The sequence below is a fragment of the Salarias fasciatus genome (assembly GCF_902148845.1).
Source record: "Salarias fasciatus chromosome 23 unlocalized genomic scaffold, fSalaFa1.1 super_scaffold_20, whole genome shotgun sequence".
NCBI classification, from domain to species: domain Eukaryota; kingdom Metazoa; phylum Chordata; class Actinopteri; order Blenniiformes; family Blenniidae; genus Salarias; species Salarias fasciatus.
This window is the reverse complement of record NW_021941230.1, coordinates 8,151,882-8,179,087: the sequence shown is the minus strand read 5'-3', so window position 1 is coordinate 8,179,087 and position 27,206 is coordinate 8,151,882. Positions and strand designations below refer to the sequence as shown.

Below are 27,206 nucleotides of genomic sequence, written 5' to 3'. Positions count from 1 at the left end.
GTACAAGAACTCAAGAAAAGTCAACAGGATCGCGCATCATCATACAAAAACAAAACAAAAACCACACAACCGGCTATAAATAACCACAACGGAACACAAAAACCCCACAGGTGATGCAAATTTACCAAAGGTGAAGCTAAACTCCCACAAAATAAACTAAAAGCACCGGAAAGTGATGTACAGATACCACAAAATGATGTAGGATTACAAAAACGTGATGTAAAAACATCACTAATTGATGCATAACTCCCGCATGGTAAATTAAAACTACCACAAAATGAGGCAAAAAGTATCATGGTGACGTAAAAGCACGACAAAGTGATGTTAAAATAATCAGAAAGTGGCGCAAAAGTATTACAGACTGATGCAAAACTACTGCAAGGTGAAGCAAAATGATTACAAAGTGAAGTGAAAGTACCACAAAGTGATGCAAAATTGGCATATAGTGATGGAAAACAATTATAAAATGGTGCAAAAAGGACCACAAGCTGCAAAAGCACCACTAAGTGATGTAAAAACATCACAAATTGATGCAAATTTAACAAAAACTGATGCAAAACAATTACAAACTAATGCAAAAGTACCACAAAGTGATGCAAAACTATCAGAAATTGCTGAAAAAAAATACCACAAAAAGCTTGAAAAAAGGGATGAAAATTAAAAGCAAATCGATGCAAAAGAACTAAATGATATAAAACACACAAAGTGGGGCAAAATTACCACAAAGTGTTTCAAAAGTACAACAAAATGTGACAAAAATACCAAAAAATAATGCTTAACACATGCACCAGGTGACAGAGACATCAAAAAAACCAAACGGCCAAAGCAGCCTGACCTCAAAGAGCCGCTGATTGGAATTCATCGACTGAACGTGCGTGTGTGAGCATGAAAACAAGAGGAGACACCAGCCTGCCGGTCGTTCACCTCCGCGCTCTCGTGCTCCCAGGAAATCAAACTTGGCACCGGCAGGACGACGCTCTCTGCACACACTAAGCTGGACGGGCAAGAAATCGCAGAGAAATACACAACTAGCAAGTGCTGGGATGATGTTTCAGTTAAATGAAACTACGATCAGAAGGCCAGGAAACACTGCAGGACCATCATGCAGTCTGGTTTTCATCGGTCTGTGTTCATCTGGTGAGATCTGTCTGTTGTGTCGAAGGTTCCCCCAAACCCAAAATCCCCCCAGTTTCAAGGATTCTTTGACACAGAGACATCACACAATATGAAAGAAAGACGAGGCAGGCCTGCTGCTGAGGTGGCACTCTTTGGTTTATTTGAATATTGAGTATCTGCTCATGAGGATGAATGATAATCCGAAGTGTTTCAGTGTTAAAAATGTGGCGGATTGCGTCACCTGTGCCAGTCGCAGGAATGCCTGGACGCCTTTCACGGATCTGTTTGCTCTTCGGAGTTCAGCGACCTCTTCAGCAGCAGGAACCGACAGGCCACTTACCTCCAGACAAAACGGCACGCCGCCGCTCAAAAACAGCAGGTGAACCCCCGCCGGGCCACAGTGTGACACCCCTCCACCGAGGGAGCCAGCCCGGAACGCCGCCGCCGCCGCCGCGCAAATCACAAGTTCCTGCTGGAGGCTCCGGAAACTTCACCTCACCTGTGGATTTTTTTAATTTGGATTTTTTAATTTTTCTCGGTGAAACATGCCGACGGGATCGGTGAGGCTGCAGAGCATCAAGAGGCTGGGGCAGGACAACCACAGCTACGATGTGTCGGACGACGGTACAGACGTCCCCTGAGCCACATTCACAATGCACTTCAATGTCACGTGTTTAAAAACTTGTCCTGTTCTGTTTGCAGAACCGTCCGGCTCCTACATGTAAGTGTCGCCTTTAAAGTACTTACTTTTAATTAAGGGAGCAATTTTTGCTGAACTCTTGAAAGAATCAGTGCGAGGTAAACATGAAGAAATCAACTCCACGTGGCGTCTTCTCTTCCACACAGGACGATGACGAACTCCAACAAGGGCAGCAAGTGAGTATCGTCCACAACTCAGTCAGACAGAACAGCTAAAACCTGTTCAAGCGAGACGCAGGGAGCCGCTGGCGTCTTCCCCGAGGTTATCTGGGGACCGCCACGTTCCTGACAGAGTAACTCAACAGCCAAGTCAATAATTAAAGACCAGGGGTATCATTTATAAAACATCACTGAGGAAAAGCCAAAAATGGCGTAAGCCAAAAAAAAATAAAAAAATAAATAAAACCGTCTGGCATCAATTCTTCACCTCGCCATCTGTGCAATCGGCTTCTCCTGTGTCCAAAACCTCCAGACATCAGGGTTTGATGCGCTCATTCTTCGGTCAAGTCATATTTTAGAATTTAAATGCCGAGCTTGGCGCAGAAACTTTTAGGGCCTGTTTTGAGCGTAAGCAACATTGATAAATGAGGACTTCTTCCAGCTGTCTTGCGTCTGGTGCATCGTCGTCCACCTTCCTCATAATCCCTCAAAGCCACAGACAGTGTTCTGTTTTGTGTGTAAACATGAAATGAGCAGGTTTCTCCATCAAACAGAACTCCGGAGGATTCGGAGAAACCGGCGATCAGAGTGGGCTTCTTCCAGCTGGTAAACGCCTTCCTCCAGCACTCGCTCGTTCTCCCTCTCCGGGGGCTTTTCTCGGCGCTGACGCCGGCGTGCGCTCTGTGCTCCAGTTCCGCTTCGCGACCTGCAAAGACGTGGCGATGATGGTGGTGGGCGGCGTGTGCGCCATGCTGCACGGCTCGGCCCAGCCGCTCATGCTGCTGGTGTTCGGCATGCTGACCGACACCTTCATCGAGTACGACGTGGAGCTGAACGAGCTGCGCGACGACCGCAAGGAGTGCGTCAACAACACCATCGTGTGGAAGAGGAACTACACGGAGGCGTACGACCCCGCGGCGCCGCCGCCCACGGGCTGGGGCCTCATCAACAACTCGACGTGGGAGATGCTGACGCCGCTCCGGCCCCTGAGGTGTGGGTAAGTAGGCTCTGAGAAAAGCATCAGGCGTCTCACACCCAGCATCAAACATCATGTAAGGTATGTGTGGTTTTCTAGTCTTCATTCATCATTTATTCACTGCTCTGTGTGTGTGTGTGTGTGTGTGTGTGTGTGTGTGTGTGTGTGGTGATCTCCAGGATTCTTGACATCGAACATGAGATGACCTTGTTCGCCTTCTACTACGTGGGGATCGGAGTCGCAGTTTTCTTGCTTGGCTACCTTCAGGTTCGGCTTCAGGAGAGTCAGACCCGAGATCTTCACACAGGATTTATCTGGATACTTTCAGTGTTTGTTTATTTTAGCTGTTTTCTATTATTTTTGCAATTTTATCGATTTTACCTTAAAACTTAAAAAACAAAACAAAACAACTACTTTACCTGTTTTTTTTAATTGTTTATTTTCACACATTGCAACCACATGTATCAATTTTCACTATTTTAGCAGCTCTACACATCGTTGCCATTTAGTCTGTTTTTCCTTTTTAGCTGATTTTATCAATTTAAGCTGTGCTCGCCAATTTTATGAGTTTCTTCTGTTTTTAGCCACAAAATAAAGATACAGATAAAATAGAAATAAGACAAAACCAAACTGTATTTCTGAGTAATCTCAAGAAACCTTGGAGGAAAAAAAACTGCGTAGCTCCTGCCTGTTTAATAATCCGGCCTTCAAAGGTTTAAAACCTGGAACTTGTCTCTTTAAGCCTTCAAAAGGTCAGAAAACAGGAGACAGATTTGGCCTTTGCGCCGAGCAGCGACTGAGTGTGAGCCTCCCCTCTGGTTCAGATCTCGCTGTGGGTGAGGTCCGCCGCCAAGCAGGTCCAGCTCATCAGGAAGCTCTACTTCAGCAAGGTGATGAGGATGGAGATCGGCTGGTTCGACTGCACCTCTGTGGGGGAGCTCAACACGCGGCTGTCGGAGTGAGTGGGGAAAGTGAAATTTTCAGCGGCGGGGAGGGATCGGCGGCGGCGGCGGCGGCGGCTTCACTGTGGCTCTGTCTGTTTTCACAGCGACATTAACAAGATCAACGACGCCATCGCCGACCAAGTCTCCATATTCATCCAGCGCTTCACCACTTTCATCTGTGGCTTCTGCATTGGGTTCGTGAAGGGGTGGAAGCTGACGCTGGTGATCGTGGCAGTGAGCCCGCTGATCGGTCTCGGCGCCGGTCTTATGGCCTGGGTACAACTCGGCTCGTCTTCGTTTGACCTGACTTGGATCCCCGCCGGTCAGTTTTTCAGTTTCCCCTGCTTTCCCTCCAGTTTGTGGCGAAGCTGACGGGAATGGAGCTGCAGGCGTACGCTAAAGCCGGCGCCGTGGCCGACGAGGTCCTCTCCTCCATCAGGACCGTGGCTGCTTTTGGCGGAGAGCAAAAAGAAGTGCAAAGGTGCTCAAGGCTCAGAACAAAGCAGCGCCAATCATCTAATTTGTAGTTGCATAAGTCTAAAATACAAAAAAAAAAATCAAATGAGAGGAAGCATTTTTCATTTTTTGGATCTGAAGCTGGCCGTTCCGGTCTCGTGCAGGTACGACAGGAACCTGGTGTCGGCCCAGCAGTGGGGCATCAGGAGGGGTCTGATCATGGGTTTTTTCACCGGGTACCTGTGGCTGATCATCTTTCTCTGCTACGCTCTGGCCTTCTGGTACGGTTCCACTCTGGTGGTGGGCGCTCAGGAATACACCCCGGGAACGCTGCTGCAGGTAAAAATGCTCAGAAGCTCTCTTCCCCGCTCTTGATTACTTGATGCTGAAGAGTACAGATAGAGGAAGCTCTGCTGACTGATTGCCGGGATTTCTCAGGTGTTCTTTGGGGTCCTGGTAGCAGCCATGAATTTGGGGCAGGCCTCGCCATGCCTGGAGGCGTTCGCAGCCGGCCGCGGAGCCGCCACCATGATCTTTGAGACCATTGACAGAGTAAGATGACTTCCACCGGAAAGGATAACGCCACTTTGGACCCGCAGAAGGAAAATGTGTTTCTTACAGCAGGTGTGTCATTTACAAGTGTCACTTTTCACACGTGTTCCCTCCAGGAGCCGGAGATCGACTGTTTGTCCGAGGCCGGGTACAAGCTGGACCGAGTCAAAGGGGACATTGAGTTTCACAACGTGACCTTCCACTACCCGTCCAGACCTGAAGTCAAGGTCCTCATCGGACTCGGATTACATTCTTACTGAGAATCCAGACGTTTCTTGTCAATGGTTTTCTACTTTCCTCAGATATTGGACCAGCTCAACGTCGCAGTGAAGTCCGGGGAGACCACGGCCTTCGTGGGACCGAGCGGGGCCGGGAAGAGCACCGCGATCCAGCTCATCCAGCGCTTCTACGATCCCAAAGAGGGCATGGTGGGCGGGAAACTCTCATCTTAGGAATATAGTATCATTTAAGAATGTCATGCAAAATAACTATTTCAAACTATAAGCCCGCTTTCCTTTCACAAGACTCATTTTGAATACATTTAATTTGGTTCGAGCAATTTTCATAGCGGAATCCTCCGCTGATGGTTGAATTTGCCTCAATCTGTCTCAATGAAAAGACCAATTTGGGGTTTCATTTGGTTCTAATCACTTTAATAGTGAAAAATCTGAAGGCGCTTCTTTTATTGGAGCTGCTTTTCTATCTCTGGTCCAGGAAGTTTGCAGTATCTCAGAGTTCTAATCACTTCAGAAGCGAAGGCGCTGCTCTCGTCACTCGTAATGGAGGTGATATTTCACCCCTGATAATGGATTCAGTTTTAACGTGGGAAGCCATGAATCCTGACAGATATGCTGATATATTCAAATGTAAAGCAGGTAAAATCCAGATGAAATGTGAAATACTCCCACCAGATACATTTCACCATCTTTGAAGTTTTATTCTCTTACAGCAACTTACATTGGACCAAGCCGGTTGATTTACACTCGCTTCTAAAGATAATCCCAGGTGTGGAGGACTGTGTTCCTCTATCAGATGTCCGATCTGACAAACCCTGAGCCTGAAGATTTCCTCGACACACTCTCTTCTACCTCCTTCCTTTTAAGCTTTACTTTGGTAGTTTCAAAAATAACCATCCCCGAGGGTGATAGCAGAACATGATAATCTCTTTCATTATTCAGCCAGTGGTTCCTAACAGCCTCATTTTTCACTTTTACTGGGATTATGGGCTCTTACACACCTTTCTTTATTCTCCCTTTCAGCTCTTCGAGAAGGAAATAGGCTCTTGTTGTGCAATGAAGGTTATCCACAAGACTAACACCCTTCCCATCTGAGTGCAAAAAGAAAAAAAAAAGAAGAGCGTTGCGGGCAGATTTAATAGCGTCATCCATCATTTTTCATGAAAGCGCTGTGCTCTCAGGTGACTCTGGACGGCCATGACATCAGGGGCCTGAACATCCAGTGGCTGCGATCGCTGATGGGCATCGTGGAGCAGGAGCCGGTGCTGTTCGCCACCACCATCGCGGAGAACATCCGCTACGGCCGGCCGGGCGTCACCATGGAGGACATCATCACTGCCACCAAGGAGGCCAACGCCTACAACTTCATCATGGACCTGCCGCAGGTAGCCGGCGGGGCAGCGGGCCGCAGATGGGTGGGAAACTCGTCGCCACGGGCTGACTTGTTTTCCCCGTGCGTTGAAAAACCTGGCAGAAATTCGAAACGCTGGTGGGGGAGGGTGGAGGCCAGATGAGCGGCGGACAGAAGCAGAGGATCGCCATCGCGCGAGCTCTGGTCCGGAACCCCCGCATCCTGCTGCTGGACATGGCCACCTCCGCTCTGGACAACGAGAGCGAGGCCGTCGTGCAGGAAGCTTTAGATAAAGTACGTCTGCGGTTTGGCTACGCATTCAGGGAATGACTGTCCTCAAACAGGTCAAGATGCCAAGATACTGAATATTCTTTCCTCTCAGGTACGCATGGGTCGCACCACCATCTCCATCGCTCACAGGCTGTCCACCATTAAGAACGCCGACGTGATCGTCGGATTCGAGCACGGCCGGGCGGTGGAACGAGGCAAACACGCCGAGCTGCTGGAGAGGAAGGGCGTCTACTTCACCCTTGTCACCCTGCAGAGCCAAGGAGACAAAGCTCTGAACGAGAAGACCCAGAAGAGTAAGTTTCTCATTCTGTCAAACTTACCTGGAGTCTGGAACCTTCCTTACCCTCTGTTGGATCTGTTCCATTAGAGTCTGACGGTGAAGACCACCCGGAGAAGCTGAACCTATCCAGAGCCGGCAGCTACCGAAGCAGTCTCAGGTATCGGCACATCCTGCCCTGACCATGCAGCCATCATTTCATCAGCATTAGTTTACAAATGGCACCAAATCAGAGGTTCTCTGTCTTGTCCGGGACACGAAGCCTGGAGTGAATGTGACCAAAAAGTGTGATCAGACATAACAGCTTGGTTGGGATAAGACATGCTTTAACCACCAAGAGAAAATAGATACAAGTATGTTTCTCTTGCAGAGCTTCTGTCCGCCAGCGATCCCGATCCCAGCTGTCAAACCTGATCCCAGAATCGTCGGTCAACATGGCGGGAGAGATCGGCCCCAGGACCTACTCTCTTTCCAAACCCGAAGTATCCAAGGTATTGGCACACGTGTGGACACCACCGACTGAACTCGCCCTGCACCACCGCTGAACCGTGTTGTTTCGTTTCTTTTCCCGGAGATCAGAATACCACCCTGGATGAGGAAGAGGAGGAGGCGGTGGAACCTGCTCCGGTCGCTCGGATCCTGAAGTACAACGCCCCCGAGTGGCCTTACATGCTGTTCGGATCCTTCGGGGCCGCCATCAATGGAGGCGTCAACCCCGTCTACGCCCTGCTGTTCAGTCAGATCCTGGCGGTGAGCTCCAAGTCCCACTGAAAATTTTGGAGAAAAAAAAATAAACTGTTTACTTTAAAAGTACCATTTCATTAAAAGCAGCAGGCTCAGTGTGGCCTAAAGACCGCCACCGCGTGGAAACAATGATGCTAATCCCCAGGGTTTTGTGATTTTCTTGTCTCTCTGTGCAGACATTCTCCATAACGGACCCCGACGTTCAGACGCGGGAGATCAATAACATCTGCACCTTCTTCGTCATGGTCGGCGTCGTCTCCTTCTTCACTCAGATGCTGCAGGTAGAGTTCAGCCGTGGCGAGACGGATCGCTTCGGCTTTCACAACAGGGCCGCTTTGATTCTCTTCAAATAATACCATCACCTGGTATGTCACGAGACCGAGCGCGACGGCGCCACCGGTGGACTAACGGTCGCTCCCATGTGTCCAGGGTTACGCCTTCTCCAAGTCAGGGGAGCTGCTGACCCGCAGGCTGCGGCGCCTGGGCTTCCACGCCATGCTGGGCCAGGAGATCGGCTGGTTCGACGACCACAGGAACAGCCCCGGGGCGCTGACCACGCGGCTCGCCACCGACGCCTCGCAAGTGCAGGGGGTGAGCCGCCGCTGCCAAATGCCAAGAACCAACTGGTCTGGGGGGGGGCGGAAGGGCGTCACGTGGGGCAAATCAATCTTTTATTCACTGAGTGAAGTTTGTTTGCAATTATCTCATTTTCTGAAAACTGCAGAAGCAGCGACGGTTCTCAGATGAGTAAACACACAAACGCCTTGATGTGATCCAAATTATTACTCTACTTCAATCACACAATTCCATTTTATTGCCCTGCAAATTTTCTGTTAGTTTCCCCCATTCCATTTCAACTCAATTATAATCACTGTTATTATTATTATGGACACAGTCATTGGGAACACTGCTATGAATGAATAACCACAGAAAAGTAATGAAACACCAAAGACAACAATTAATCATTCAAAAGTCATTATATATTGAATATATTATAGAAAAAAAGTATATCAAAAGGTGGTTCATATGTATAAAACTAATATTTCTCTTTTAAAAATACATTCCAGAAATATATGAGTGAAATTCCATATTCTTTTAGTCTATTAAATTAATGAAATGTTTTTTTAAACGCAGTTTCTCCCATATTTTTCAAACCTCAAGACAAAAACAGCTATATCTGACACACATTACAATCACTTTAGACAGAGAATTTTCTCAATTATAGTGTGATTTTACTATGAGAAATGCATTTTCTTTTTAAAATCCAATAACTGAAATTAAATAAAAAGAAAAAAGATCTTTTCTACAACCAAAAATTGCCAGATACTAATGATACTTTTTAAAGCAGCACGTAATATTTTTGGTGAAATCTCAGTAATCATCTTATTGACATCCATTCTGTAAAAGTCCGTAAGTCGCTCTCTTCCTGGTTCCCGTCAGGCCACGGGCTCGCAGATCGGCATGATCGTCAACTCCCTGACCAACATCGGCGTGGCCGTCATCATGTCCTTCTGCTTCAGCTGGAAGCTCACGCTGCTCATCCTCTGCTTCCTGCCCTTCATCGGGCTGTCGGGCGCCTTCCAGGCCAGGATGCTGACGGGCTTCGCCAAGCAGGACAAAGTGGCCATGGAATCCGCCGGACGGGTCAGACGCAAGAGAATTCCGACGCTTTTGTCCTCCTCAAGTTCACATATCAAAGAGAAAGTCGATTTCCTGTGAAGCTTCTCTCCGTTATCTTAATGATCCCAGAGCAGAAGGCTCCGCCCATTCAAGTGAAGTGGATTAGATGAAAAATTAATAATTCCTTTACTGCAGGAGAACAGATAAGAGAAGAGCTTCATCTTCATCGCACATCAAAAGTCTTTTCCATCGGCAGATTTCCGGCGAGGCTCTGAACAACATCCGCACCATCGCCGGCCTGGGGAAGGAGAGGAGCTTCGTGGAGATGTACAACGCCCAGCTGGACATGCCCTACCAGGCGGCGCTCAAGAAGGCCAACGTCTACGGGGCGTGCTACGGCTTCGCCCAGTGCGTCGTCTTCTTCACCAACTCTGCCTCCTACAAGTTCGGCGGCTACCTGGTGCGACAGGAGGGGCTCCATTTCAGCCTGGTGTTCAGGTAAAACGACGCCGTTCCGACTCCGAGGCATCAACGTCGATTTATCTGCCCGGCACTTCTGGAAAACTCTCCGAGGACACCAAATATTATCATGTTTTCTGCTCTGGCATCTCAAAAAAAAATCATGATTAAAATGTGAACTAGTCCACGAGAGAGGAAAAATGCTGACTAAAAAGTGAAAATGTAGAGCGAGGAGTCATAAAACCTAATAGAAAAATGAAGAAAAAGTCCAAATACAATAAAGTACAGAAGCCAAATTGTGTCTGGAGGGTGAAGAAAATCAGGGGATTATTGCCATCATTTTAACTTTATTCGTTAGGGAGGAGGAATTAGAAGTGAAATGATGGCTTCTGTCCTCAGTGCTGTCATAATGCTGCAGAAATGTTCATTTTTATGTGTCTGGGCCGGCGGCTCTGCGGTTCACGGCTCCTCTGTCGCATCCCTCCCCTCCCCTCTCCGGGATAACAGTCGCCGTCGCGAACACCTCCAGGAAACGTCTTCAGACCGAGCAGACTTGATTCGGTTTTCTCAGAGATGATGCGGTTAAATTACGCTCGCTTAGATTCCGCTGTTATTGCTGCAAAATGTTCCAGACAAAAATGGGGAGGGATTAAAGAGGCGACAGCTCGGATTGCCAGTATTCTGCACTGCAGCAGCTTTGTTGACCGTTCTATTCTACTTCACTCTTTTAATGTGATATTATCATTCTGAAGGGACAAAGTGTCCAAGACAAGGCTGTCCAGTCAGAGATATCTTCAAAGAAAAAGAAAAAAAAAAACCTCACTTGAACCAGAAAATCCTGAACTCCTCAGCTTGAACGAAACTCTGTTTGACACCCGAGCTCCGTCTCCTGGGAGGAAAGAATCTCCTGAACTGTCAGCCGGAGTTGTCGTTGTCACATCGGCGTTCCTCGTCGGGAGGAGTGACGGTGCGTGGCTGTCTCCGCCAGGGTCATCTCGGCCATCGTGACCAGCGGCACGGCCCTCGGGAGGGCCTCCTCCTACACCCCCGACTACGCCAAGGCCAAGATCTCGGCGGCGCGCTTCTTCCAGCTGCTGGACCGCGTGCCTCAGATCAGCGTCTACAGCGGCAAGGGCGACAAATGGGTACGTGCAAACCGTCCGTTTCTGGACCGCGGTCGGCGGGCGGGCTGACCCCACTACCTGGACTCTCGTTTCCAGGACAACTTCAAAGGAAACCTGGACTTCATCGACTGTAAGTTCACGTACCCGACCAGGCCGGACATCCAGGTCCTGAACGGCCTCAACGTGTCGGTGAAGCCCGGAGAGACGCTGGCCTTCGTGGGCAGCAGCGGCTGCGGGAAGAGCACCAGCATCCAGCTGCTGGAGCGCTTCTACGACCCGGACCACGGCAAAGTGGTGAGGAGAGGGGGCGGGGGGAATTCGCGAGCTTTGTTATTATTGACCGGTTGGATGCTATTCAATATGTCGCCTTACTGCGCGTTAAGATAAGGAATTCAATGTGACATTTTCCTGCAGTTAAACAGTTTCATAAGAAGTATATAATCAAGTTCCCAAAAATGTGACTCAATTTTTTTTTTTTTTTTTTTTGCCTATTCGAGGCAGTCTAATGTGTGGGAAAAGACGTCGGGCCTTAAAGCAGTCAAAGCCGCGGCGTCACGGCTGATGCTGACCTTTTTTAAAATGCCAGACGTCTCATTCATAACGCAGCGAGTCGCTCTCATACGGTCCGCTCTCAGCTCCCACCTGAGCGCCACAGTTAAAGTGAAACCTGCAATTTGTCACAGTCAAAGAATAATTGCTGGACGTCCAGTGATGGAAGTATTTCTCGTCACTTCGATTCATCCATCAGTTGGGCGTTTGTGCTGACGCCAGGCTGTTTTTTTTTTTTTTTTTTTTTTGGAAGCTGGCGACGGTGCCAGGGAAGGGATCGCTGCCAGGACTCAAACGGCCTTAATTGAGTTGGAAGTGGTTTGGAAAGCCATCGTCCTGAATCTCTGTCTGAGATTTAAAAAGGACGGAATCACCTCTGCATAGTTAGGAGAGAAATTACAGTAGCGATAGTCGTATGATAGCTCATTAAGTAGATTGTATTTCCAGTCCCTGGTTGTTATACTGCTTTTGACTAATGGGGAGAATCAATGTCCTTCCTGCAGCTGATCGACGGCCACGACTCCACGCACGTCAACGTGTCCTTCCTGCGCTCCAAGATCGGCATCGTGTCCCAGGAGCCCATCCTGTTCGACTGCAGCATCGCTGAGAACATCAAGTACGGCGACAACTCCCGGGAGATCGGCATGGACGAGGTCACGGCGGCCGCCAAGAAGGCCCAGCTCCACGACTTCGTCATGTCGCTCCCCGAGGTACCGGTCAATTGGGCAATTGGTAAACAGAGAGAAGGGGGGGGACGGACAAACATCATGAACGGAAGCAGAAGGTCATCCGCCAACTGAAAGAGGTCGTGAACCGATCAGTCAGCACGTTCTGCCCAAATACAAGTGTTGATGTTCCCCGATTCATCGAACGAGGTTTTCTGGCCGCTTTCTCTCCACTTGGATTTCACCATTTTCACGGTCTCAGGTTAGTTTTCTGGTGGATTCTTGAGTGTGTTTCCTCTCATTTCAAACAAAGACTGAAGATCTCTGGTGTCCCCTATAGCTCAGGGAACCGCTGCCAACATAATGTAATTGTGGCATGTACAAAAAGTCAGATCTTCAAAAACTCATTAGACCTTAATTGGTTCATTGGATCGTGTGCGGCGACTGGAGAGCCGTCTTTAGGGAATCGGCAGCCGGTGACAGTTCCTTGGCTAATAAAATGAGGAAGCGGCTGACTGAGCTAACCGACGCTACAAAGCAGGGAGAGGCTATAAAAAGCCATCAAAGCGTCCTTTCTCACTGTCATCAGAAAATGGCAGACGTGGAGAAGTGGGGATGTAAAGAGAAGATAGGAAATATCTCTCGACTGACTTCAAAGGAGCCGCCGCGGTTCAGGATCTCCGCGCAGGAGCCCGTCCGAGCGTTATCGACCACCTCAAGCCTGCTAACAAGTGCTCGGGCCTCAAACAAGCAGCTGCACCTGCTGAGGTCTTGGGCGCGAAGCTGAAGACTGGGGTTGTGGAGCGGCCGGGTCAACGGAGACGTTGGGTTCAACCACATGTCGGCAGAGCTTCAGCGGAGGTGGACGCGCATATTTAAACCAGAAGGACCCAACGGGTGAAAAATGAAGCTAGTTTTTCGATTCAGTCTGATCTTGAAATACTTTTAAATATTTGATTTTCTTTTTTCTCAAGAAGTTGAAAGGCTCTTTGAGAGTATTATATCTCTAGGGAGGGCTCTATTTTTCATAGAAATTAACAAAAGCATGATTTAAATTCATACAGATACAGACGTAATGAGGAAGAAACCTCCCCGACCCCTCTGCGTTGTCCCTGTCATTTCATCCTCGGCCACTAGAGGGAGCCAACTGCACTGGACTTGATGTTCTCCATCTTTCTCCGCCGCAGAAATACGAGACCAACGTGGGCGCGCAGGGTTCCCAGCTGTCCCGCGGTCAGAAGCAGCGCATCGCCATCGCCAGGGCCATCATCCGCGACCCCCGCATCCTGCTGCTGGACGAGGCCACATCCGCCCTGGACACGGAGAGCGAGAAGGTAGCTCGGCGAGCGGAGGCAGCGAATGAGTATTACCATTAGCGCCATTGTCGTTCATCATTGCTGTTATTATCGGAGCAGCAGCAGCAGAAGAACCTCCAGCAGGGCCTCTTAAAGTCTTAAAGGCGAACGCGCCGTTGAATCACGCCGAGCGGGGAAAAGGCCTGATCCGCTGAAGCACCCTAATGATAGTAATCAGCGCCTGGTTGTGAAATTGCCGTTATTGTGTGTTTTCGCCGTGGGGGAGAAGTGTCGGTGACGAGCGCCACTGGTGTGTGTGCGTTTCTGTGTGTGTGTTCCATCCAGACGGTGCAGGACGCCCTGGACAAAGCCAGGGAGGGCCGGACGTGCATCGTCATCGCGCACCGCCTCTCCACCATACAGAACTCCAACATCATCGCCGTCATGTCGCGGGGCATCGTGATCGAGAAGGGCACGCACAGCCAGCTCATGGACCTGAACGGAGCGTACCACAAGCTGGTCACCACGGGGGCGCCAATCAGCTAATTGCGAGCTGCAGCCGGAGCGTTGTCATTATCGCGCCGAGCGGCCCGAGCGCACGGCGGAGCGGCTCAGGCGTCTTCAGGCTCCTTCACTGAGTATTTATTCCCGTGACGAGGAGAAAGTTCGGCCTGGCTGCTCGGTGTCTGTCTTGAGTTTTGGCCGTTTATTTTTCACCTCCTGGAAACTTATTCTGTTCTGAATCACATACGTCAAACGCTTCTTTTAGTGGCTTTAAAAAAACAAACTAAAATGGCTAAAACGATTTAATTTCATGAAGATTTCATTGAATGCATCAGTGTTCATATATATATATATATATATATATATATATATATATATATATATATATATATATATATATATATATATCGTTTATTTGCTGTGCTTTCAGCCTGAAGCATTCTGATTAAGCTTGAAAAAAATCCAACATAACATTGATCTGGCTGGTGTAAAAATCTTCAATTCAATAAAAACGCGAAGTTGTATAAATAACATGAAACCAATGAAGATTTGATTAACACGATTAATATTTAAGATGAAACATTCCTGCTTATACTGTGAAACTGTGGAACAAAATGTCATGATGATATGTTTTTTTTTTTTTTTTTGTTCGGCTGAAATACATTTTCTTATTCTGGAGTGAAGTTGTTGTTTATAGAGAAAAAAATTAGTTTTATATTTTGTGAAGTGATTACATGACGGAGAAAGAACCTATAAGAAAAGATCAATAAACTTGTACTACTCTTGGTGGTTTTCTTCACAGTTTTTGTGATACAGAGTGGAATAGAGTCGGTCTAATTTGGTCTCGGTGTGTTCGGCGTATCATTTGAAGTCTGTAACCTTCTCCAGGACTGAATCCGGCCGAGTTTTCAATCTCCAGAGGAGCTGCTCGCATTTTCTCCCCGGGCCCTCGATGGTGGAGTGGATCAGTCCAGCGCTTTCATTAAGGGCCGTGTCCACTCGGCGGCCTTTCACAGCGGAAAGGTTTCCGAGTAATTTCTGTCACTTAATTGTCACTTTGGCTCCAGACGCAGGTGAAGCCGAGGCGTCTGAGGAAAGGAGCGGAGACGACCGACTCCGCCGAGGCGTCGTTTCTGGATCCGATGCGGGTTAATCCGAAGTCGTGCCAGGCTAAGATCATGATTGTCATGTTTATTTTTGACCCAGACGAGGTGAAAGCTGCGAGCTGAAAACTAGGACAGCCAAAACCTTCGCCACACGACACAGAATCCTCAAACCGAAGTCCAACGAGGCACATCAGAAATCTCCAACCAGGTTTAAAAAAACAAGTGGCATCTGCAGTCAGCCGGGCGCCGCTGTCAGTCTTCCAAGGAGCAAAAAATATTCAGCGTGCTCTCACAGAAAAGCCGTCTTATCGCTGCGACAGCCAGCAGACACATCGCATCACTCAGCCTGTGGCCTGTTTTCATCAATCAGAATGGCATCGACGTTACGTGGCACAAAGTCAAACAGCGTCCTCTCGCCGGGCGAAATTCGCGCTAGATTAGATTCCGTCTGAGGAATGCTAATTCACCCAGTCCGGGTTCGGAGATGTGTTGTGATTAAAGACTCAATTTCCCAGAGGTCAGTGTGGTGTGATCACATATTACCACTAACTGATGGAGTGTCTGTGACATCTGCACTCCGACGGGCTCGCCGCCGGATCTGGCATTCCAGTCAGACTCGCGTTTTCATCCAGTCACAGACTTCTTAAGGAGCTTTGTTATTCCGTCGCGCTGCTTATTCACGGCGGAGTTTATGCGGGAGCGGCGAGAGGGGGCCCCGCGGCGTCTCGGCGCCGCGAACGGCTAAAGCCCCAAAACTCTCCCATCCGGCATTATCTCGGCGGAGCAGGAGGCCGCACGCCGTGCATTATCCCGACATGCGTCTCGGCGGAAAGCGCCCGAGCTTCTGAGTGACAGCGACAACGCTCCTCTGTCTTCATTACAAGCAAAGCATCCGGCCGACACACACACACACACACACTGCTTTTACCTGCTTAAGAAAAAAGTCATTTTGAGGTAAATTCCTGCAGTAGCTCCCGGGCAGGCGCGCCATTTGTATTCATTTCAGTCGACTAAAACCGGCTTTGAGACCCGTAATCCATCACAGCAGCCCTTGTTTCTCATCAGAGTTATTTTATCATCACGCGGTAATACAGATGAAAGCAGGAGCCCCTTTCCTTTCATCTGCCAGTGCATTAGAGCGGAATTCGGCGCAAGTGTCAAACATCAACCCGCTGGAAATGGCAAAGAGAGACGACACCTGCGGTTTTTAAGATAGAAGCCCCACTGTTTTAGTCAGACCTGAGAACTGACTCTGTCGGGGAGAGTCTGTGAATACAAGGGTGCAAAAAAACCATCCAGCCATGGTGGCAAAAAAGGCGACGTGTTTTAGTCCCAGGTGATCGCGCTGTTTGCACAACAGATGAAGAGAGAATTCAGTTTCCTCATGTTCCATCAGCTCTGTAACAACCAGCCAACACATATTTTGGCTCCTTTTCGGAAACAGACGCAAAGAAAAAAAAAAGTAAAAAACAATTAATTGTCTCATATTCGGTTTGATCACTGCAAACGACTTTAATTTCCCCGAAGGATGGTTTGCTTTACTGCCGTCCTGCCCGAGGCATCACCTGCTGCCGGACAGCGGCCCTCCAAAGGATTTAATGCGCTGACAGTCCAGAAGCCATTACAGCTCGCCGGGAGGACGGCCGGCAAATTGGTCGGCTCGCAGGGGCAGTAAATAAGATGGAGCGTCCCCATGTTTTCTCGCCTTGTCGATAGTCGTCCTCGGAGCTTTAAAGTCGCGAGGAGGAGAGCAGAGCCCGACCGGATGCTGGGGGGGGTGGGGGGTTCGGGTTGCAGCTGGAGGCTGGATTCCGCTGATGAATCATCACTCAAAGCTAAATCACACTTAATGGTTTTCATGCACTCAGTGAAAATGCAGAAGAGTTTCTCTAATGGAAATATTCGCAGAGAAATCAGTATTTTTTTTTCTTGCTCTACCAGTTGAATCCGGTTGCGTCGACACAGTTGATAGTAGATACAAATGTAAAAATGCAGAATGACTTTTTACTATGACTGTGGTGAACAAAATCAGTAGCAGCATGTAAAAAAAAAAAAAAAAAAAAAAAAAAGTAATTTCCCCCCCCCGTTTCCATGGAGATGGAATCAGAACACGTAAACACAGAATATCTCCTCATGATGTTCACAGTCAAAAGTCACGGCGGGCCAGGTGAAGAAATGCCTCTCATCTGATTTACAAAGACTTTTCATTGAAAATCATTTAAAGTTTCACTCATCTTTTTTGAAGATGCCTTTAGAAGCTGTTTTCCAGTCAGTGAATATTTTAAGCGTTTAACAATAACTTTTTTTTAAGCCTTTGATTGGTCATTTACGAGTCCTTTCAAATGTCACACAGTAAAGACGACGATATGTGCCTGTTGCGCCGGCACATTTCAATAAAAATATGTATTAAAATCTCAACATTTTCCAGCAAATCGTACAATCTAACCCTTTTGTTTTCTCTATAATTTGTTTTTTGTCCTTGCATGAAGTCATTTAAGTGTCACGCTGATAACAATTTGACGAAGCGCTGAGCTCTCACCCCCTGCCCCTCGCCGCCAGTCTCCATCATAAAAGTGAAATTACAGCAATCACGGTGGGATAAATCTGAGCTTGAAGAAATATCATTAACCCACGGGGAAGAGAAAAGGACTCACAATATAAGACCAGCCTAATTTCATCTCCTAATGATGACACTCATTACCGTTAAAGCTTTTCATTATCATAATCATTATTACAGCAGCAATAACAGGCCACAGGGACGCTGAGCGCAGGGATCCCGATAGCATGGAGCACAGCACTGAATCAGAACAAAGAACTGCCTTTGGACGTTAAAACAACTGTAGCATGTTGCATTGTGTAATAACCTACCAGGAATATTCTTTCAACCACAGAAACTCATGTATTTTAAAATAACCTTCAGTTTATGCATTCCAGTATAAACAACAACCCTCACATGTTAAAAAGTCATTTAGATTGTACCAAAGGAGTCAATGCATTGTCAAATATAGATGGTTGGGTTTTGCCATAGACTTAATGTAAAACTAACAACAAAATACCGGGTAAGTTCTTTAGCTCATCATGTTTGTAGAGTGGCTACAAACAGTAAACAGCTAAATAAAATAAAACAGCCAAGATGCATGAAAAGACTAAAGCCAGAAAATTCATTTGAAAAAAAAAATCTATAAAATTATTCACAGCTGAAAAAGTAATAAAATATATCTAAATTGAAGGTGTGGGAAAAACTTAAGTGCTGAACCATTTGGATGTCATGAGAGTCTCAGGGGAGACAAATGTCCAGATGTTATGAGAAACTGGAACATCTGGAAAAGTGCAGCAGCCGAAGCTCACCTGGAAAACGTTCTGGCTCTGAGAATCTTCTTCTTTTTTTTTTCTTTCTTTCTGCGCGAAAAGACGGACCCTGAAAGCCAAGAGCTACGAGGCTGAAGCGCTGAAGGGTTTCTCAGATGTTCCGGTGGAACATAATAATTTACTGTGTGTGAAACAACGTCAGCGCGGGTGGAATGAGACGTTGCCGTGGTTATGGCCCACAGCGACCTCAGGTAGCGGTTACTCTGGCGAAGTCGCCTTCTGGACGCTACAGTACTTTAAGCTTTCAGAAGGGAACCACATGTTTCACCACATTCCTCTACGTGGCTCTTGGCCTTATTTGACAGAGTTTTACTCAGAATAATCCTGAATAGGACTCTGATGCTTTGTCCTGACTCTGGTTGCCATGTTAGTTTTTTTTTTTTGTTCGTTTTCAGTAATTAATATAACCTTGGTACTGAGTCAAATCGATGTGCCAGTAGTACTTTATCAGTCTTTTCATGGGACTGTCTGAACAACCATGTTGGTACCACATCAGCACAGGTCTCATACTGGTATTCTACAGGTATTATATTGGTATTTCTTCGACATCTTGTCAGTGATGGTTTTTATCATTGCCCATGAACAGAAACAGACTCCTTCAAGTCGTCCATGTTTATTAAACCGCAATTTCAAGGAAACCAAGATTTTAATGTTCGGAGAGAGGATTTGTACCTTGAAAATTAATTTTCAAGGCTCATGAGACCCATAAAATATCCTGTACTTGTCGTGACACCACATCTTGATTCCAGTAAAAGCAAATCATTCAAACAAACCCAGTCAGAAAAGTCGTGATTAAAAAAATTAAAAAAAGAATCGGACTCTACTAATGTGTCAAGCGGCTGCGACTTACAGTGTAACTAGCCACTAGGGGGCGATCACACTTTCATTTGAAAATAGCAGCCCAAGGTGCCCTTCAGTCAATCCCACTGCGACTGCGTCCGACCGCAGCAACGAATACGTGACACAGCCATTCAAGCCAAATTCAATTTCCTCTTTATCTCAACTGCTACATTCTCCACGAATGCTCCTGATAAGAATCACAATTATTAAAGAGAGTCATAAATGATTACCAGCGAGCATTGTCAGGTCCCAAGCATCGCGGCCGGCCCCCCGAGTGAGTATTTCTATTACAGAGACATTCAAATGTTAATTTCTGCAGGAGCAGACCTTTGGTGCACTGGATAACCAGGATGTGGCTGTCAAGATCTATTGGATTCTTCCTTCGAACGACTTCTCGTTAACATTTCAGTACGTCTTTCTGCAGTCAAAGGAACGTCCTCTTTCTGAACCACAAGATGTTTGACCTTGGATGCATGAAGCAATTCATTTAATTTCTTAATTTATTGTAGAAGCAGAGAGATAGCGAGCCTCGGGGGGGGGGGGGGGGGGGGGAACCGGTGACGGGCTCCAGGAAATCTTTGCCTCGCTGACCATCATGCTGGGAGAATGTTCCCGCTGGGAAGAATAAAAATAGAGCTCGGGCAGCATATTAAACTCCACCGTCGTGTCATGCGATTCGTCACACCTCCGACCTCCTTTGTTCAATCCCCCCCCTGACACAACCGGAGATAACGCTAATGTGCCGCAGCCTCACCAGCGCGCCGTCTGGGAGCAAAATTCCCAATCAGATACAGTCGCTGAGCAGCGCCCATTAGCCAGATTAGCAAATAGCTTCTCGGCAAACGAGGCAGTGATTGACCTTGCGGTGATAGTTACCCGGACGACCCGAGAGCTCTGCCGAAGTCCCATCGAGCAAAACAGTCAGAATACACTCAGGCGACGGTGTGTTACGGCGCCGCTGATCACGAAACACGGAGGAACGCCATCTGTGTGCAGAGGCACTTTTGTTTATGCACTTGACACACATAATTTGCTAAAATGAGGAGCAAATCAGTACAGTCTTTAGCAGGGATGCTGCTGTTATTGTGCTGAGAGACATTTCCTCAACTGGCCCCCCGTGACTTTTATTTCAAGACTTAACATATCTTCTGTATGATCCCTCCATCCAGCCGAGGAATTTCCACTCACCACAATAATTTTAGCATTTCTGCTAATAACTGAGCTGGTTTGTCACTCCTTTTATAACACAAATGTAATCATAATGTTTCAAATGTCATGTTTGTGCTTGTTTTCTTTTTATGCGACCCATGTTAGCATTCTTCCATAAGTAAAACTGGCAACATGAAACTGCTACGCGAGATAAAAGACCAGAGAGCAGGAATTGTATTACATTTATTCTGGTTTCACCTACATGTTTAACCTCACAGCTGAAGGCAACAAGTTCTCACCTGCTCTGCTGTTCCCGAGCCCGGCGAGCTCACACAAGTCATCAGAGAAAGTAGACGCTCCCAACATGCTCTCTGCTCGAGAAATGTTTCCAGTTCAATGTCGACAGACAGGCAGAAAGTGCATTAAACCACTTGGAATGAAACAGAAACCCCACGGTGAGATTGAAGGACTCCTAAACCAATCAATATGTTGACAAAAACTCACCACTTCCACTCCCATGAAGGTGAAGTTGGAAACAACGAGACACGCATGGGTGTACTGGGTCAGGTTAAACCGGATTTTTACGCAGTCGATACAGCCGAGACCTTTCTGAAATGCCGCTGACTGCGTGATGGACAAGTCGAGGTCAACGGTCAACCGGGGATGTGCCGCAGCGCGGATCATTAACATGAGGATGACTTGCAGGAGGAAGGGCAGTTGGCTACTATGGACATCATTTTGATGCTATAGCTAGCTGAGGGATGCTGACGGTTAGCTCAGAGTGGCCCAGGGATGCTGATCATCACTAACATCTCCATTTCTGTAAGCCTCCATTGTCTTATCATCAGCAGTATGATACTAATTATCACACTGAGACGTATCACTCATTAGATCGACGTCACGTTTTGTGTCCTGATTGAAAAAGACGGCTCACACATGGACGCTACATCTGGCGAGCTCACGCCAGTCGCTGTCGGAGCGTTCTGGGCCAGATAACCACGACGGCTCTCATTTGTTCGCCGGTGCAGCTTTCCCTTTGTAAGAACAACATGTTGGTTTACCTCGCAGAGACTGGAACAACAGTAGCTTCTCTGTGCTCGGCTGTTGGCACGCTGTAATTACCGCGCTGGGCCTATTTGAATAAGTAATTAGCTCTGACACACACTGGTCTTTTTCCTGTTTAGTCAGCCTGTTAAATACTGAAAGAGAGTGTTGGCTGTCGCCCTAATTCGTGGCGAAAAAAAAAAAAATCAAATGGTTGAAATTCTTGCTCAACCGAGGGATGGGAAAGATGAAAGCGTGCAGAGATTCGGGTCGACGAGGCCTCGGAGTGACGTGACGGAATGAAGCAGCTGGATAACATGAGAGTGAGAGTGAGAGTGTGTTCAGAGACATCAGGTGTGTGAACCGTCTCTCTCTCTCTCCTCATGTTATTGAGGAAGCTCGGCGATAAGCAAACGCTCGCGTGCGATCATCGGCGCCAGACAAGGTTAACGTTATCACGACCATAAAAAAGCCTGGAGCGCTTCTCCTGGCAGCCGTTATTGCAAACCACAAACCCCCCCCCCCCCCCCCCCGCCACCACCACTGCACAGCACAACACAATCTGATTGTCGGGGATTTTTCCAGAGTGTGGCGAGGAACATCTGTCCTCCCGAGTTTTAACCGATCGGAAGTGAAAACGACCACCGTGTCTCACCAGAAACCTGAGTGTCGAGCCAGGCCGACGCCAAAAAAACTCGTCTTCTTCCTCTTATCTCACAAGCTCTTGAGGGTTTGATAGAATCTGAAGTTAGCCTTGAAACGGCACCACATTTCACACCGATTGTCGGCCGGGCTTCATTCTCTCTGTGTGCTCGGTTTGAATCTGTGTTATAATCTATTTAATCTCTGATTTTGTGGGGATGCCATGTCTGTAGCTTTAATTAGAAGTTGAGATCATAAACTCATACAGTTAAAAATTTGATAATGCTAAGAGATCAGCTAGCACAGCTTGATGCTAGTTGCTAGAACTTGCTAAAGGACCTTAGTAAGCACCTTTCAGTGGCTCTGAGCACTGTCGTCGTCTAAAAAGACACCAAAAACAAAACAAAAAGGCCTTCTTAGTAAATCTGGAAGATGAGTTTTCATCCCTTTATTTCCTATCAGACAGTATTTTGACCTTCTGCAGCGTCTTTGAGCCTCCGAGCTGACGTCTTCCTTAGAAAACAAGCTCGCCGTCCAATCAGCATTCAGCCTTCAAGCACATCCAGGTGCGGCCGATTCCAGCTAATGAGAAGAGACGACGAGAAGGGAACTCGGCGACTCCGGAGAAAAAAACAGAGGGAAGGACGGAAAGTGACAATAATTGGGATTCTTGGTGGTATTCGGCCTGATTAGGTTGCTTTGGGAATTTCAGTCAGCTAATTGCTGTTTTGTGAAGGTGATTATCGAGCTGCTGCTGACTGGAATATTAACTGAGCTGCAGGTTTTTTTTTTTTTTTTTTTTGTGTGTTTCAGTGTTTCATGATTAAGAATTTGTAAGAGATGACAGCTGTGAAACACGCAGATCGATGGAATTTGATCTGAGTGCAGCAGATCCGGATGGAAGGCCTCGTCCTGTCAGACGACGGACGGTCTGATGAAGTGATTTGAGGATTTTTTTTTTTTTTTTTTTTTAACCTTAATGTCTGAATCTTGATGTTTTTCCTCTAAATAGTTCATAATCTTGACTTGGTTTTCTAAATTCTGGCTTTAATTTTGCCTTTTTTCCCTTATATCTTTGGATTTTTTTTAGAATTTTATTTTTTTACATTTTTCACAAAATTGTAACACTTTTCTAAGAATTTTAACCTTTTTTTTTCAGATTTCATCTTGAAAAAAACATCTAAGAATCCTAAAATTAACTTTAGTCTCAGACATGTTGTTTCGTTCCCCTGATTTCTGAGATGAAAGCGAGAACGGTGCCAGCTGTGGAAGCTGGATCAGTGGAAGCGGACGTGTTCCCGACGTGTATCAATGCACGGCGTCTCGCGATTAAAGGCCTCGTCCTGACAGACACAAAATGTTTACATTTTCCTCCCTGTTGTCTCACAAAGCATTCTGTGTTGACAAGTTCGGAGGAAAAATGTCAAACAAGAGCGAGGAGGAGGAGGGTTTTTATTTTTTTCCCCCCCTCTTCGTCTTCTCTCTGGGCTCGGTCTAAAAATTCACGCTTTCCCGACTCAAACAACAGCCTTGTTTTCTCGTCTGAAGCCGCCGCGCTGTCTGTCAACAGCCGAGCAGCCGCTCAGGCGTCTGCCGAGGATTTCCCCAGTTCGATGGAGGTTTGAGCCTGGCGGGGATTTTTCCCGAACGGGGCCAGAACGTGAACAGCAGGTGGAACAAATGGAGAAACCGGACTAAATATCCAGCTGAAGCCAAAACAAAGCGGCCGACGCCGCTTCATCCGTCTTCCTGGAGCGACCGCTCCTCCGGGGCTTCGTCGTGGCCTTCGGGCGTCGTCCTGCGGTTTTATGCAAAAAAAAAACACGCAGGACTGATGTGGTTTTAATGGAGATTAATTACACCCCAAATGAGTAAGTGAACACGGGAGTGGATCCTGAATGAAGACTAAAGAAAAGAAGTCCTTGTACTTCCCACAGTGCAAAAAAGAGAAAATAAATTAACATTAAGTGTTTTTTTTTATACCTGTCAGATATCAAAATTTTAATACAATATTTAAACAGTTTTTTAAATAAATAGCCTGCCAAGCAGAGTATATAAAAAATATTGCGTTCTCTTTAGTGCTGTCAGCTTTAATCGCATTGATCGCAATTTAATCGCATTGATCGCAATTAATCGTGATTAATTCATGGAGAACTGTCAACAATTAACTTTTTTAAAGTTGAGATTAATTGCAATGAAGAATCTAATCCTCATAAATCAGTCCCAATGTCAGGAAAAAAAACACTATTATCCTCTAGTTCTTTTCTTTGACCCAATTGGCAGACCTCAATGGATTAATCGCGATTAAAATTGACAGCACTAGTTCTCTTTAAAAGAAACGGCCATCGCAAATACAGCGAGAGAGGGAAAAGTCAACAAACCCTGGACGCAGAAATGCTTCTCCACTTAAGAGGCGGACGTATTTCCAGGGTGTTTCATTTTTCATCAACCCAGTTTGCAATAAGGTCCAATATTTGGAGCTAAAAACATGTCCAAGGACACGGCGAGCCGGCGTCAGTGGGACGGAGTCAGACAATTCACATTTAGTGTTTCTAAACAGCAGCGGCTTCACTTCTGTGCAACAATAACTAATTAACTAATTTTCCCCCAAGAATCTCAAAGTACCTTCAAGGCTCAGCGGCTTCCCTCCGTTCAGCTCTAATTAAGACGAGGAGGATTTCATCTCCTCCGTCACGTCAGCTGGGAGACACATCTGAAGTGGCAAAAAAAAAAAAAAAAAAAAAAAAAAGAAGTCTGTCTCTGGAGTTTGGGGAGTAAATATAACCAGGATGGCGTTTACTGCTTTTGTATTTTTTAAAGGCTGTGTGCAAGCTTATGTATATTTCAGCGTGAAGTGTTGTTAAAGCGGGGAAGTTGCACCGCGAGCCTGTTTCACGCCGAGTAATGGAGCTCCTGGACTGCAGCGGGCGTCGCGGCGGCACTCTGTTAACATCCATGATTCATCAGGACGACGTGAGGAAGCCGAGCCGAACACGGCAGAGGAGACTTGTCAAAACTGCGAAAGGTTACAGGGAAACGGCCTGAAATACACAAAGCTCGATTCCCATTGAAGAAGTCAAGAAGTTACAACTGACACGTTGATTTACTGGCATGAAAACATTCAATATTTAATAATATTGATATTTTAGAGGGAAAAATGGAGGCATTTAACACTTACAACTGTCTAATAGAAACATTTAACATGGGGGGGGGTGTGCAGTGGTCGGCGCTCTTCCCTCACTGCGAGGAGGTCATGAGTTCAGATCACACGGATGGGTGAACGGCGTAATGGAGACATTTTCTACGGTGTGACATAAACAGTGTGGGAGGTGCTGTCATGTAAATACAGCTGTTATAATACTGTGGAAAAACGTCTACGGTACAGTGATGGGCGTGTGTGTGTGTGTGTGATCAACGCTCAGAACACGTCCAGATATAAACAAGGCACGATTGCGGCCGCAGGTTCAGACGAACTCGGCCCTCCTCGTCGTTCATCCTCCAGAAGGACGACGGGCCGATTAGGATTGATGCCGTTTGAGAGTCGGCCGCCTCGCCGCTCCCCGGGCCGGCGCTCCAGAGCGTCGACGCGAAGACTCGGGAGTCCACGGATGGTCTCTATTCATCAAACAGACACTCGGGCCGATCCGCCACGGCGGACGGAAAAAAAACGAGCGGCGTTCCTTCCCCAAGGTTCCCTGAATTATGAAGCGTGCCGACATCAAACAGACGGGAAGCCTGTTACGGCTTCCTTTCACCTGCTTTCCGACCGCAGAGTTCCTGGCAGCCGCGGCCCATCAGGTATTTATGAGACGCCGCTCTCATGCAGATATGCAAATATTCTGCTGAAACTGGCAGCTGGCCGTTAAACGCGGAGCCGCCTGCCTTCAGAAGGAGGTGAGACGGAGCTGCCGCTGCCATCCCGGCACACTGAGAGTTAATTTACCGCTCGCAGAATTTCGGATTCAGCCCGGCTGTCACACACTCGTCCCCGTCAGGAGCCTGGTGGCGCCCCGCGCTGCCCTGCCTCACGCCCTGGTGTATGCTCCCTATTTAAATCCCATCTATCAGCTCCGGATGACAGGAAATAATTCATGCGGCCGGAACGCCGCCAGATATCAATATTAATGCTGAATATCAATATTTAGCCTTGTCCTACACACCTGAGTGGCTGCTGCTGCAGCAGGGGTTAACTCGCTGCAGGATCCCGCCGCTCCGCCGCCATCGATTTGTTTTGGCCGGGAGTGATTTCAGGAGCGAGCGTTTCGGACTCGCGGGCGGCTCGGGATCGACTTGTGTTTGATGCGTATTTATCAAATGTTTAAAACCTGGCAGACAGCGCCGAGATTAATGGAGGAAGCGGAGCACTTTCCTCCAGGTGGAACGACGGCTCGCCGAGAGGTCAACCGGGAGGAGCGGCGCCTTTTCGGTTTAATTAGATATTATCTGCCTGCTTTTTATTTTGCCGTTTTCACTCAAGAAACTCCACCCGCTGCTCCACTCGCTGTTTGTCATCATGAATGTTCTCTGGAGCCGTGAAGTCCTTTTCCTTTATTCGTTTGTACAACGTTGGAGCTTCTCCGCAGCAGGTTCTAGGTTCGACTGGCAAACAGCAGGAAGGAGCTCCTCACTGATTTTATGGGGAAGTGAGTGGGCCGTACCAAGCATGAAGAAATTGGGGGGGGGGAGGACGGATCTATAAGGAGCGGTGGTTCATCCTGGGGAGAGAGAGTTCAAGTTTTCTGCAGTCCTTGGGCTTGGTATTAATTACCGACTGTTGTTTGGGGCTAAATTCCCTTTTGGGAGAAGAATCACTTGATATTTTTGTCCTCTTCATTATTTTCCTTCTTGTAGCACACCCTGAATTGTTTGTGTGACCTCTGGAGAGCGCTGTATATAAAGAGAGAGAGAGAATACTCCTGCCTCGTTCTGCTTCCTCGCGTCAGATCTTCAACATTTTCAACCACCTTAGTTCATTCATTCATTCATTTCAGGATTAAAGGGGTTGATATGATTGAAACTGGAGTGTGTGTGTGTGTGTG

General features: G+C 47.3%; 1 protein-coding gene across 2 annotated transcripts; it reads left to right on the top strand.

Annotated features, from left to right (window-relative positions):
• The first annotated feature begins 1,661 nt into the window (after nt 1-1,661).
• LOC115383914 (bile salt export pump-like) lies at nt 1,662-14,059 on the top strand. 2 transcript variants are annotated; one of them, XM_030086118.1, is made up of 29 exons: nt 1,662-1,740; nt 1,819-1,837; nt 1,963-1,992; nt 2,529-2,580; nt 2,667-2,971; nt 3,130-3,217; nt 3,775-3,908; nt 3,999-4,170; nt 4,251-4,375; nt 4,515-4,689; nt 4,789-4,902; nt 5,019-5,129; nt 5,205-5,330; nt 6,320-6,523; nt 6,613-6,783; nt 6,872-7,073; nt 7,148-7,217; nt 7,428-7,481; nt 7,515-7,548; nt 7,637-7,807; nt 7,978-8,082; nt 8,231-8,392; nt 9,242-9,445; nt 9,678-9,919; nt 10,869-11,025; nt 11,101-11,298; nt 12,057-12,263; nt 13,406-13,552; nt 13,859-14,059. In XM_030086118.1, exons 1-29 carry the CDS (start codon nt 1,662-1,664, stop codon nt 14,057-14,059), a joined length of 4,059 nt encoding a protein of 1,352 aa, XP_029941978.1. The 2 variants fall into 2 exon arrangements, with proteins under 2 accessions (XP_029941978.1, XP_029941977.1); XM_030086117.1 differs by having other exon boundaries at nt 7,428-7,548.
• Nucleotides 14,060-27,206: the final 13,147 nt, after the last annotated feature.

Bases quoted from the DNA above. Each gene is read 5' to 3' on its own strand.
- LOC115383914 (XM_030086117.1), top strand. From the start codon at position 1,662: ATGCCGACGGGATCGGTGAGGCTGCAGAGCATCAAGAGGCTGGGGCAG. The intron at 3,909-3,998 runs GTGAGTGGGGAA...CTGTTTTCACAG, and splicing joins CTCAACACGCGGCTGTCGGA to CGACATTAACAAGATCAACG. The intron at 8,393-9,241 runs GTGAGCCGCCGC...GGTTCCCGTCAG, and splicing joins ACGCCTCGCAAGTGCAGGGG to GCCACGGGCTCGCAGATCGG.